Below are 13,146 nucleotides of genomic sequence, written 5' to 3'. Positions count from 1 at the left end.
CACTAGTCACCAGCCGCCTCGAGTACGGCAAAGCACTCTACGCCAGCTTCTCCTCCCAGCTCATCAAGCGACTCCAGACCGTAGAGAACGCCACCGCCAGACTCACCCTGGACCTCCCTAGGTGTACCCACATCAGCCCCCACCGCTGAGACTTCCACTGGCTCTCCGTTAAGAAGAGATGCCAGTTCAGGCTCCTCACGCACCCCTACAAAGCCTTACATGATGAAGGACCGGCCTACATCAACCGTCGACTTAGCTTGCACCAACCCGCAAGACACCTGCCCTCCTCCTGGCTGGCCTTCGCACACACACGCAGAATCCGTCAAAACACCGCAGTAGCCGCTCCTTCTTCTACATTGCTGCCAGGGCATGGAACGACCTGCCCCTCCTCCTACTAATAGCACCCTCACTCGCAGACTTCAGGAAGAAGCTCAAGACCTAGCTCTTAGACACAGACACTGCACCCCTGCACCCAGATACCCCCAGGGGTGACAGTGCAGTGCTTGACAAATACTGATTGATTGATTGATTGACTGAAGGGACTGACCACATCTCAGGCATAAACAAGGGGCACCACTGGAGTCCTAACAATCATATTTATGTTTGCCACTTGCAATCATATTTAGTGTTGCCAAAAGCACCTTTGAGGACAAGATGGAACTCACTGTGACACTTAAAAAGTTATAAAAAATACTGATGCATGGAGTCGAACAGTTAACCACTTTCCTGATAATAGTGTTTTATTTAAAATGCCACAGTACATCCATCTCTTACCAGAAAATGTCCTATGTACATTCTCCAAGGAGCAATGTTTTCAGTGCATTTTATTCATGCCAATGATTACCCTACATATTACCGATTTCCATGTTTCATATTAGGTCTCACCTTGTGGATTGGATAAGTAGACTTTCCACAATCTCAGAATGTTAACCTTTTCCCACATCCGCTAACAGTTGTTCTTCTGTGACATATTCTTCTCACTCAGATCCTTAGCTAATTTAGGTCTCATCTTTATGGTCCTTCATGTGCACCAAACCTTAGCAATTAACTTCCATCAGTGTTCTAAAGTCCAAGCAAGCACCTACATCACCCAAGATCTCTTGATATACATGTAAGCCTCCCACGGTCTCATCTTACCATTACCTATTTTAGCTTTCTTTTTCGCCTCACTCAATGAGGTTGGAGGGGCTATGGAAACTCTCGCACATACTTTAAAACATCAATGTGCATATGAGCAGCACCATGTTTGTCGTCATGCAACCACACCATGCGTCAGGATCTCACACACCTCAACCAAATCTTTTCACACACCTACAACCATGCATGACATTCTATCTGTAATCACTTCTGACAGGGTACAACAATGCCACAATGGTGGCAATTGCATGTTAAACAAGTTACATTACTCAACAAATGTTTGGTTGAAATTCCATAATTTTACATAGTTTGGAATTCTAGATAGAGATTTGGGACCAAAAGATGGCTGGAGAAACATCAGCAATCTAGTCAACGACGTCAAAATGGAGTGAATTTCCCACTGCTTGAGTGAAACAAGGTCTACATCCATCACACAAAAATTGAATTTCTGTTTGTCAAACTCTAAATTACTCTCTTTATCAGTGATCAACCCAGGGATCAATGAAGTTCTTAAACATGAACCTGTTCACAAACAAGATTGTCAGGCATTAAGTTATGAGTTGTCGTAACTCATCATTTTCTGAGATCCAGCAAGCAAATATGCTCTCCAATGTTAAGCTGATTTCTCCTGACAGTTGGCATCATATGTGCCACAGTCACTTCTTCATGACTGAATACTCTAATCTGCTAAGAATATATACATGTTCCACATGTTGATCTGGAAAATATGTTGGTGTGTAAGCCCTGATTCACCGATTGCAATCACCAATGAGGTCTATAATTCTGCATAGAAGGCCAAACAAAATTAACGGAATGATAAATAGAATTAAAACTCCATGAGTGAAACTTTTGAAAAGATTGTATGATGCCAGGTTTGAACAGCTAAAGCCAACATGCACCTTCCCTTAGAATATTTAAGAAATAATAATATGAAAAAGGAGATCAAGGCATACATGCTAGAACTTTCACACACCTTCCACTTTAAAGTATTTCCTGAGGGATCCACGCCTCTCCTAATCATCCCCATTGCAAATGTCTATTTTTCATAAATATGAGTTAGATGGGATCGCAGTTGTTTGTTTTCAAAGTCTAATCTCAGATGTTCTAAAGCTGCATCCTATCAAACTGAATGTTTAATATCTTGCAAATAGAAGGGGTGAAGAGGATTGCTGATGTCATTGAAGCCATCTCTAGATCTTCTCCGAGGAGGACAAAACAGGAACTTTACTGTACATACAAAAATGGTATTCTAAGGATTAACTTTGATGTGGCTCCTCTGGAAAGAGAAGGCACTCTAAAGACAGCTGTAAAGATATCCCAAGGAGGACCCTTTTCTCACAGTAGGCCTTTCGGTTCCATACAGCCAATACATGCATACTAACCGAGATTCTGTGGCGTGATGAACTGCGATTTACTTTGCGTCTGCGGAGTCCCCAGTTCCTGCTGTTTGCTTCCTGAATGAGACAGATAGTAAAGCCAAGAATTTCAAGGGCACTTTGTGGTGCAAGGGTGGGAGCAGAAGGGTGGGAGAAGGATTTGGGTCTTGGAGTGGGAAGATAATTGCTCAGGATACAGAGAAGGTACAGAAATATCAACATCTTACAAGTTTCAGGGGTGGAAAAGGTGCTTATGATGGCTCCTTGTTCATCATGACAATTTTGTTCGAAATTTGGTTCGCTCTATGTACTTCGCAACGTGAAGCACTGTTGCATTAAGCCTCCCATCTTACTTTGGAACACAGTCCTGAACTCCCTACATATTTTCGGATTTCAGAAAAAACATGAATTAGCCTAGAAATCTCTAGATGAAGGCAAGCTGATAGGGTGCATGTGTCCAGCTGACCAACTCATGGACATCATTTAGGGGTCCCCGGTGTTCGCAGCTGCGACCTCTAGCTTGCCCCTTGCAACCCCTGGCACTGCATTTGGACTCCTGGCCTCACAGGTGGCAAAATCAGTCCCAGGCACAGAAGGGCAGACCCAATTTCCTTGTTTTTTTGTAAATTTTTTATTAGACTAAGTGAATAATGTGTTCTTACTCTATTGGCGTAATAAAGGATGCTGAATTACAATTTGCTGGAATATGACCCTCCCTGGCAGCTTAGGTAAGTAAATAATGGTTTTAAATGGATGTTGTGTGCCCGCTTGCGGGCGAGAGTGTGCTTATGTGAGAACATATGTATAAATGTGTGTGTGCATAAGCATACCTGTGTGAGTCACTTCCACTACCCCAGGCATTCTGGTGAATTGACATTCATGGACCCACTCTGATTGGATGTTAACAGAGTTTTAAAACTCAAGTCTGTGAAAAATAAGGCAAAGTGGTACTGTGAGAAATCCCCAACAGTTTTAGCTGGCTCAATGAAACCACAAAGAGTATAGAACTTAGTGTTGTGGGAGGTGGATTCATGAAAAAGTATAACATCTGTCACCTCTCTGCTGTCTAAGTGAGTCTCCCTCAATGGGAGATGTATGCCTTGACACCAGTTCTAAGCTTGCAGCGCCATAAAGACTCAAACGGACGGCTGGAGTTCCTTGTACTTACATCCAAAAGAGGCGAAGACTAGCGTTTTTGGGCTTGACTGATTCTTTGTGGCGGGTCTAATAGTGATTTGTATATGGTTGGCCCTCCTATGTAAGAGCACATTTACTCTAAAAGGATGGAGTGGAACGTGTCCCATATTTGTCACCAACGGTTGAATGTAATTCAAGAATTCCATAAATCATTTTTTGTGCTAACAAAGAGAAAAAATAAAAATAAACACATAGTTAAATCTCTTGTATCTGTCTCCCTATGTGACGTGACTGTTCTAAAGCCCTCAGGTGTTACTAGGTGGCAAAGGCGCCCTTTGCATTGGCGCACTATTGGTGAGCCAAACTGTAAAGATGCAAATAGAATATTGAAAAACAACAAATCACCTCAAAGTAGAGGACAACTGCCATGCTAAAACTACAATGGTCTAAAGCCAATCAGACTAGGTGATAACAGCATGTGCTCCAGATGGGGAAGGATTCAGTCCCAATAGCATGTGCTTTCCTAGAATATAAGTATCCTACGAATATCCAAAGAGATTCGGTGGCTCCTTGAGGGATAGCATTATCCCACAAATCTTCTGTTTAGTGTTTATACCAGCTAGGTTTTCTAATTGGGCCTATATTAAACAGGGATGTGGAATTCCTATCGCCCAACGTCGGTGACATATTTTTTAGGGTTAATGGCAACAAGTTTTCATGTTTATTTTGTCCTTGGGACGAGTAGGCCCAACCCCCTGCAGCACAAACCCTTTGGCTGCCAGTTTACAGACAATATGTTAACGTTGTTTGAACTTGTATTTCTGGTTCATTCATGAAAAGCCTTCATTAGGGTGAGCACTGTAAATAAACGTTTTAAGGTCACACTGCACTACTGACAATGGTTCCAGTAAAAAAAAAAAAAAAAGTGTACACACGTTTGAAAACTTTATGAGGCTAAGTATAATGCACCCAGAACGTTCACTGATTAGATGCAAATGTTTACAGAAGCTTGTAAGCAAGAGTGATGATTCGTTGCTTTCAAAATAAAATGTACAGGGAAAAAATGCAAGTAGGAAAAAAAACGTTTTGCTACTATGAAATTTTAGGTGCTATTTCTTTGAAGCGTCATTTAGTAAAATGTGTAGATGCATGCTAGTATTTTCAAAAAATATTCCTAATGGAAAATCACTGTACCCCTTTTCAACAAGATTATGGGAAGCCCGAAAATAAACATGCACGGGCAAAGCCAACCAATCAGAGTTTTTTTCTTTTTTTTTTGTCTTTTGGTTTCGTCATTGCGTGTCTTGCTTTGACATGGCTTTTGTAACACTTAAATGATGTGGGAGCTGCCAGGCCTTCACCACTATAAAAAAAGCTTTTGGGCTCAAAAAGCACATATTGACATCAGTGGCGTAACAAAGGCCCCGCAGCCCCGCTCCAGGGGTGGCCCTCTCATCACAACACATAAGTTCACCTAAGGTATGTGTCTTTGAATTAGTGGCTTTCATGAATTCACAAGAACTTACAGAAGTAGACCAGGAAATGGTACTCCTAGAAAATATTTGTGAACTGTATTTTAACACAAGCAAATATGCATGTGTAGCTGTGCTCATGTGAAAATCTGTTGAGCATTTACAAGTTCACTTTCCCTCCGACCACTTTTTTCCCAATCCTGGAAGAACTTCTACTTCTGCCATTGTCAGGAGTAAATTTCCAACCTTTCTCATTATAGGAAAAGATTAGGGAAGAGCTGGTGAAAATCCTTAAAACATGCAAATTAGTAGGTTTGCAGACTCAAAGGCATTCCAGCCCTAGAACTATTGCTTACTGCTTCCTCCAGCCCCAGTACATAGATGTGCAGAAAAGTGGCAAAATAAGGAAATTGCTATAGTATGGGATTGAAATTGGAAGTATTCAAGCCCTACAATAGTAGTCCTGGCATAATCAGAGCTCTTATATAATGAGATTGCGGTTATAATGTGTCACCGCACTACATGGCACCAAAGGGACAAGTAGATTGTTTTACAGGAGAAGTAGATTTAAGAAGAAACATGTCCCATGGGCAAGTAGATATTTTAATAAATTCAACACCCCTGATTAAAGCACTTATGGTGGCCTGAATGGCAAAGCCCGCAGTGATTTGCCTAGAGCCCATATGCAGTATGCATCAGCTGTCCATCTGAGTAGTCTCTACCAATAAATGCCTTGTATGAAGAACAAAGAGTCTTAGCCTACACATATGCTGTATTGTATAAAACTAGAAACAATCCATAACTTTCTCAAATTTAAAGCAAACCCAGTGTTGTGTACTTGTCAATTATGGTGTTGGTTCATGAATAATGCAATTTCCAAATGTTTTGAACAACAGAAGGGACAGAGTGGACTATCAGCCATTCTGATATTCTCCAGACAGGAATTAGAATAGAGGGTTGCTTTCAGATGTAGTTGTGCTGTCATTAAGAACAAATTAAATCTCCCATACCTCATTTTAGTTGTCTGCTGCAGTGTGGGGCTGGCTTGAACATTCTTGCAACAACTGCTTTTGGTCCATCTTGTGATCACTGATCTTCTCAATAAGTAAATCAAGGAAAGGAGAAACTGACAGTAATTTGTAAACTGCCCTGCAGCTATTTAACTGAGGTTTTGAGACAAAATGAGGGGAAGGGGTTGTAGTGCATCTGAGCCACAATGGTAAGCTACACAGTAAACCAGTCTGTCCTATTGTTAAATGGCTTTAAATTGGTTCAGCAATCTATGCTTTTCTTTGTAATGAACATCACCTCACATTCAATATTCCACCATGTGAGTAGCCCAATTTCAGTAGAATAATTTCTGCCAGTAACTGTGATAAAAGAATTTTCATCCTTGGAGTTTGCTGGCTAAGCAAAATTCTGAATTACTACTCTTCGGCGTGAGGTAGAAGGTGGGAGACAATACCATGGACAAAACTGCCATCATGAACATGGAGCCAACTGGTCACCCTACATCAGATGGGAATTAAGTGAAAAAAAGAGAAAAGGAAAGTTAAAGAATTATCGTAACAATGTGTGCTCTGGAAGCTAAACAAGGAACATGTGACACCTGAATGTATGCTAGTATAGAATAGATTGGTCTACTGCATATATAGTGTCATGACATTGTACATTGCAATTATTCTAAAAGCCACAGCATCCCCATCATCCTGGCATAGGTGCCCAGCAGGATCCCATTTGCTGAGAATCATGAGGATGTCAAACCCTGATAATGATAAACTGCAACACTGGCTTGTTTTCTCAAAGGAGATGCTGGTTACCGACTTGTGTTTGATGAATTTCAAATTAGTTTTGTCTACATCTGGACAAAAATGTTTATCCAGATTACAAGTTTTTGCCAATTTTTCTTTGTTTCCCTGTCCCACTAAAGTGCCCCAGCCCCGTTATGATTCCCCCTTGTACCACCGTTTGCCATTAACTCCATTTTGTTTGCTTATTTTTCTTGTCCTTTTGTTACTAAATGACAGTGCCCTGCTTCATCAGATTCCCAGAGGATGAATCTCCTTCTGGTACTTTGTTTTGTCCTTCCATGCAGGTTTCTATGCCAACATCCTGAAACAGAAAGTGAACATGCAGTATATACACCATTGTCAGAAGGAGAACTGTGTACGATGTAGGTGCAAGATGCAGTGGGACTTTCTGTGGGCTGATGTCAATGAAGACACAGGTGTGAATGCTTAACACACAGGCCCAGCCTACTACTATAATACTGAAAAATTCCAAACTACTCAGCTTAAGCAACTGCTGGGAAAGCAAGATTCCCTTGTTTCAAATAACATGCAGATTATCTTGGCCTTTGACTTAACATGTGATTTCTCTACATCTTCAAGACTTACAGTGAGATAAATTAGCAAGGGCACAACAATGCTGTTTATTACCTTTTGGCTGATCTCTTTGATAAAGCTAGTGCTATATATAAATGGTCTATCAAATAGCACCTCATGCAGAGCTTCATGTGAGTATGGAGATCACCAGGGGATATTTTATATTCTTTTGGAAAAAGGGTGGTAAATGTTGGCAAAACTGTATGTATAAGGGACTTTTTTAAAGGATGGTCACTGGTGATTGGTGACACATACTTTCTTGAAGAAGAAAGGGCAGTATATTGTCAGCTTTCATTGAAATACATTTAACTGTAATGATATGTAACTTCTGCCTGTCCTTCAAAATAATGACAGCATCTGATACATAAAAAAATTAGAAAAGGGCAGTGTGTTATATTTGGGAACAAGTCCAGGATGATCAAATTTTCTTCATGTCCAATCGATGATATGCAAGTGTTTAAGGGACTTAAACACAGGGTGTAACAAAGAATAACAGACACATAACATTTTCTATTAGATCATACAACAAGAGTAGAAGCCAACCATTGTGTCAAAGTTAAACATCACTAGAAAAGTAAATGTTAAAAGCAAACCTGCAGCCCAACCTCCCATCTCAACAGGTCATAACAGACACAAACAAGGCAGACAAAGCAAAGCAACAAAAACGTAAAACGTAAAGTAAAGTATGACTGTTACATTGATGAATGAACAGATTAAGGGTAGACAAGTGTGAGAATGATGGAAAACAGAAATAGCAACAAACATGCTGCTGTTCGAAAACCCAAGGTCCTATTCATAAAGCATTTTTGGTCTGTCACGCTTATGTTGGAAACAGCATGTGAAACAGTCAGGAGATGCTGCTTATGAGTTTGAAAAATCTACTGGGCCCGATATATTTTTCACATTCTTATATGAGACCTAATGGTGATGTGGCATGTCTTCTCAATCTAGGTCCAGAGGGGTTACCAATGCAAATGAGACGAACATCTCCAGAGTTTGTGTGTATTTACACGCATTTGCAATGTGTTTCTCACACATCGTGTACTTCTAAACTTACATGCAAACAAACCTAATAGAAGAGATGGAAAAAGAGTGGGAAAAATCCGTAGAGTTCCACCCAATTGTCTATGATGGGGGGAGCATGAAGAAAGTGTTTACCTAGAAAAAGGTGTCTGCATTAAGGAAAAAAAGAGCAAAAAATATATTTTTCAAAATGACAGTTTATATAACACTACACAAGCGGATTCTCCGCAACGCATAAGCAAAGAATCCAGCTAGGAAGCTTAAGAGTAAACAGGAATAAACCCGAAACATAACACAAATGATACATACTTTCCTAGCACTGGCCCAAGGGTTTCCTGAATAAGGTGCCCTATTTAAAGTTCCTTTTAATGCAGGTACAAAGTGTAAGCAAAGCTGTAATTTTACTCATGAATCTAGCCCACTGTGTGCTCTCTTTTCAGTTATTTTGATCCCAGCACCAAGACTATCTAGCCACTGGCTAGAACATATTTGGCATTTAAAAGAAGCTGAATTAATTCCTCATTAAATCATGCTGCAATTAATGCTAAGTTGGAAATTTCAACATAGCTATAACTTGAAACGTTCATCATTCTTTGTACTATTAGACCAACACTTGTAAACCTTTATAAATAAAAAAAACAAAGAACAAAGACAGTCATTTATACTATGGGCAAGAAGTTTAGCGTGTGTGGAGTCAAAATTACTTTCCTCAAGAATTTGGAAAAATCTATTGCACCTATTTTCATAAGACATCAGTGGTTACTTTGAAAGTGTTTTTATTACTGCAATAATGAGTGTGGTTTGAAAATACTTGGAAAAAAACTATAAAAATAGTTTAGAAAATATGTACAAACTAAAAAAATAAGTAATCTCAAATCTTCTGAAGAAGCACAGAAAGCGAAACAATGGGCCTGATTCTCAAACTGCACTTTGTAGTACTTCAAAACATAAAGTACACGTTTTGCCTATACTTGTATGTGTTGAATTCTCCGCCTGACTGTGTTTCCACTCATGTAACTATAAATGTTAGTAGTAATTGTAGGAAAGACACAAGGGACTGGGTGGGAAAAGGGCAACACTTACTACTGAACGGGATGGGATTAGGGAGGAGAAAGAGGGGTTTAGAGAGGGATGTCACCCACTGACTACACAAGAGTAAGCAATTTGCAGTACGCTTGGGGTGGAGACATGTAACTTACACTTTTGTAGTAAATTTAAACTTGGAGTTTGTGAATACTGAAAGTAGTAAACTTACTGCAAAGTATAAAATTGTTCAAGAGTGCAATTTATCTTTGTGAATCAGGCCCATTGTGTTTAGCAGATTTGACAGCTATCCTCGCACCTTCTTCCTTACTTGTCCAAACACATATGCTTAATTCTGCTCAGCACAACCAACCTTGGATTGCCAACGCTGACCTGAAATCTGGAAATACTCTGACTGCTTAAGAAAAATATTCTAACAGGTGGATATGCATTGTTTGTTCTGAAATTTGACACCAAAACAAGAAACTAGAGGCCCGATTCGGAGTCTGGCGGAGGGGTTACTACGTCACAAATGTGACAGCTATCTCGTTCACTTTACTACAAGTACCATAGGCCATTATGGAACTGTAACACGTTAGACGGATATCCGTCACGTTTGTGCTGGAGTAGTCCCGTCCACCAAACTCTAAATCAGGCCTTAAATCTTTAACTAGTTTTGAAAAGGCCAATTAGGGTCCTGCTTTTAAACTTGAAAAAGTATGTTTAGTTTCTGACTTCTACATAAATTAACTTTGAAGACTTACTGTTGAGGATAAAAGAGGAGAATACGGCAAATTAAAGACGAAGTTTGGCAAATTAAAGAAGAAGTTTAAAAAAAATGACAAACCAGCATAAAATATTGCTGAAATAGCGGTTTAAAGCTAAACTTTATGAAATGCCATAACGCAAGACTTTTTAATTTAGTCAAGGTCAAACCGGGTCATTTTTGTAAGCAAGCATCAAATTCAGCTGACAATACTGAATTGCTCTGGCCCTGAAAATCCATACCAGTATGACAAGTAACATTGACTAAAATAAAGAAACATTGTGAAATTTCTGGACAACATCAAAATAAAGGTTACATCTGAATAAGACTGTTAGATCTGTCGTAAAGGTGGAGGAATCACAATTTTTACAGGTTTTGTGGTGCAACTTTATCCAATATTGTAGGTTCATGTGCTTATGCATTTGGCATGTTAACATCAACATTACAAACAACAGGATATAGTGCAGAGTTTCAGGATATGGCGCAAATATAAGTTAAAGATGTCTAGGCACTGATGTTGGTTGAAAGAGCAAATCAGAGAGGCAAAGGTGTAGAGGAAGGCTGTATTTACAAACCTCAGATGGAGTTCCACTGACAGATGTAAATACTGTTACGAGTAGTAGAGCAATCTCTTGTGGAGTGTGAGCCAGTCTGCTTGAAGTCTGAAGGAATGATGTCAAAGGTAAGACTAAACTGAGATTACACTTCCTTGATGAAGACATTGTTCTCAGATGCCAATATAATCCTCTTCAATCCAGTATAAAACTGAAACATGCCTCTTCTCCTTTCTCCCAACCCACCATGGAATGTTTGTTTCGACCTTGACTAATTTTAATTACTATAGTTGTCCCATACATGCTTTCTGTAACGTTATAAGGAAGTCTTGTTGATTCTGGTTTGTTCTTGTTAAAGAGCAGTAACACCCACCATCAGTGGTACATAAAAATGTAAATAAGTAAACTGGTCTAGATTTGAAAGTTCAGAGAAGGGTTCCAGTAGTGCATAATTCTGAGAACTGAAGTGCTATTCAGGGGTGTGGATGTGTGGATTGTGAGGTTAAGGCAGACTGTTGTAGTGAGCGGAAATTAATAAAAGTGAAAAGCAACATTACACTGTTGATTAAGACTGAACTTGTGAATAGAAGGTGAATGGATAATGAAGGTAAAAGAGTAAAATGTTTTGTACATTTGAAAATAGAAGTAGAAGACCTCGCTATTGGCAAGTCGAGGCATTACGACATACATCGGCATCCAGCACTGGATGGCCGAAAGACAATGCATTACATAGGCATGATGTGAACGTTTTCAAAGGACCTGAAAGAAGATTAGAATGTTGATTTTAAAGTGAGGGTAGATATATCCTAAAAAGAAGCATATGCCACAGAGACTAGTCCTTAGAGAGGAAGATGAGTGGAGCAAGGGCAGGCTTTTATCTTCCACTAACTGATAGAGAGACCAGCATTTGAGAACGAAGAGCACATTGGAAGAGTGATCAACAAAGTAACAGATAAGACTAAAGAAAGTGAGTAGTCCCCCAACTCAACACTGTAGAAAGAGTATTTCACTACCTACTTCAACACAAATTAAAAACATCTCAAGAAGGAAGAGGATGGCTAGTGGTTTCAATGAGTGCAGTTCAATGAACCCTAAGTTGTAGAGTTCTATTGAGGCTGTGAGTGAGTTGAACATATGAGAAAGCATGAATTAGAATGAATAACTGTGGAAAACAGAAAGGAAGGTGAGTGAACTAAAGGAGGTTCCCATTAAAATAGGTTGACATGAAGCGAGTGTCAGCAAGAAGTGTGAGGTGACTGGAACTTACTGGAGCTCTGTGAGCCCACACTTATGTGGAAAGTAGAGGATGACAATATTCATGTAGATAGGGGATCAAGTCAAGAATGTTAAATTATATATTGCACATTCCATAGAGCAAATCATGGTTTCTGTGAAGAGGGTTGGTAGCTGACCGACAAGGCCAAAGGCAACATACTGACTAAAGTAATTTCAGGAAGGAGAGGTGGACTAAGTATGCCTCTACTGTATACAAAGAGAGAATTTAAATATTTTATGAAAATGTGGGACTGACTGGGAAGTAGAGTTGGGAGTGGCTACTCCAGTAAATATATAGATCAAAGGAATAAGTGGTATATTTAAAATAAATATCAGCATGCAGCATCTTAATACAACAACAATTGTTTTTCAGATCATGCTGGTGCTCTGTACTAATGTATAAATTAAAACTGATTTTCAATGACACATTTTAGAAAACTAAGAATAATAAAGTTTCAATTAACCATCTACTTCTGACATGCCAAATAGTTAAAGGGCTATGTGTGGAATTAAATACTGTCAAGCATTCAGCGAGTTATAAGAGAAGACACTGGTAAAAGCAAATGTTTGATTATCTTTAACTAGAAAATTAAGAGCAAGCCATCCCAAAATAAAAGAAGGAATAAGAAAGATGTGTCAACAGGGGAAAGACTAATCCTAACAAATTGCAATGTCACTGGAATTACAGAAATAGAAGCCTAGAATACTAAAAAGAGTAAACTGGTCACAATGGAAAGAGTAAAATGCTTAGAAACAAAGAAGTTTAGTTTAATTAGATACGGGAAGTTTATCTTGATCTTTATGCAACAAAGATAATATGTTGGACTGTATTTTTGATTCCAGCATGCATTGTAAATCTGTTGAATATACAGTAGGTTCACCATTTGTCAATATGATATGTTCAAGAACAAGCCATTCACTAAAACCACTGATTAATGCTCCTATGATTTCACATTTTTATATTCTTCTAAATCAGTTGTATGATCTATATGTGAATTT

General features: G+C 39.2%; 1 protein-coding gene across 6 annotated transcripts in view; it reads right to left on the bottom strand.

Moving 5' to 3' along the window:
* Positions 1 to 13,146, bottom strand: part of PBX1 (PBX homeobox 1) — a 385,571-nt gene that overhangs the window by 61,749 nt on the left and 310,676 nt on the right. For 3 of the 6 annotated variants that reach the window (XM_069231494.1, XM_069231492.1, XM_069231496.1), the window contains exon 7: positions 2,520 to 2,591. The exons of the other annotated variants lie outside the window; for them this stretch is intronic. In XM_069231494.1, the coding sequence (XP_069087595.1) occupies positions 2,520 to 2,591 (72 nt within the window). The remainder of the gene's footprint in view (positions 1 to 2,519; positions 2,592 to 13,146) is intronic. 6 annotated transcript variants of the gene reach the window in all.

This window comes from Pleurodeles waltl, chromosome 4_2 (genome assembly GCF_031143425.1).
Source record: "Pleurodeles waltl isolate 20211129_DDA chromosome 4_2, aPleWal1.hap1.20221129, whole genome shotgun sequence".
In the NCBI taxonomy this organism is placed as follows: domain Eukaryota; kingdom Metazoa; phylum Chordata; class Amphibia; order Caudata; family Salamandridae; genus Pleurodeles; species Pleurodeles waltl.
This window is presented reverse-complemented; position numbering and strand designations above follow the sequence as displayed.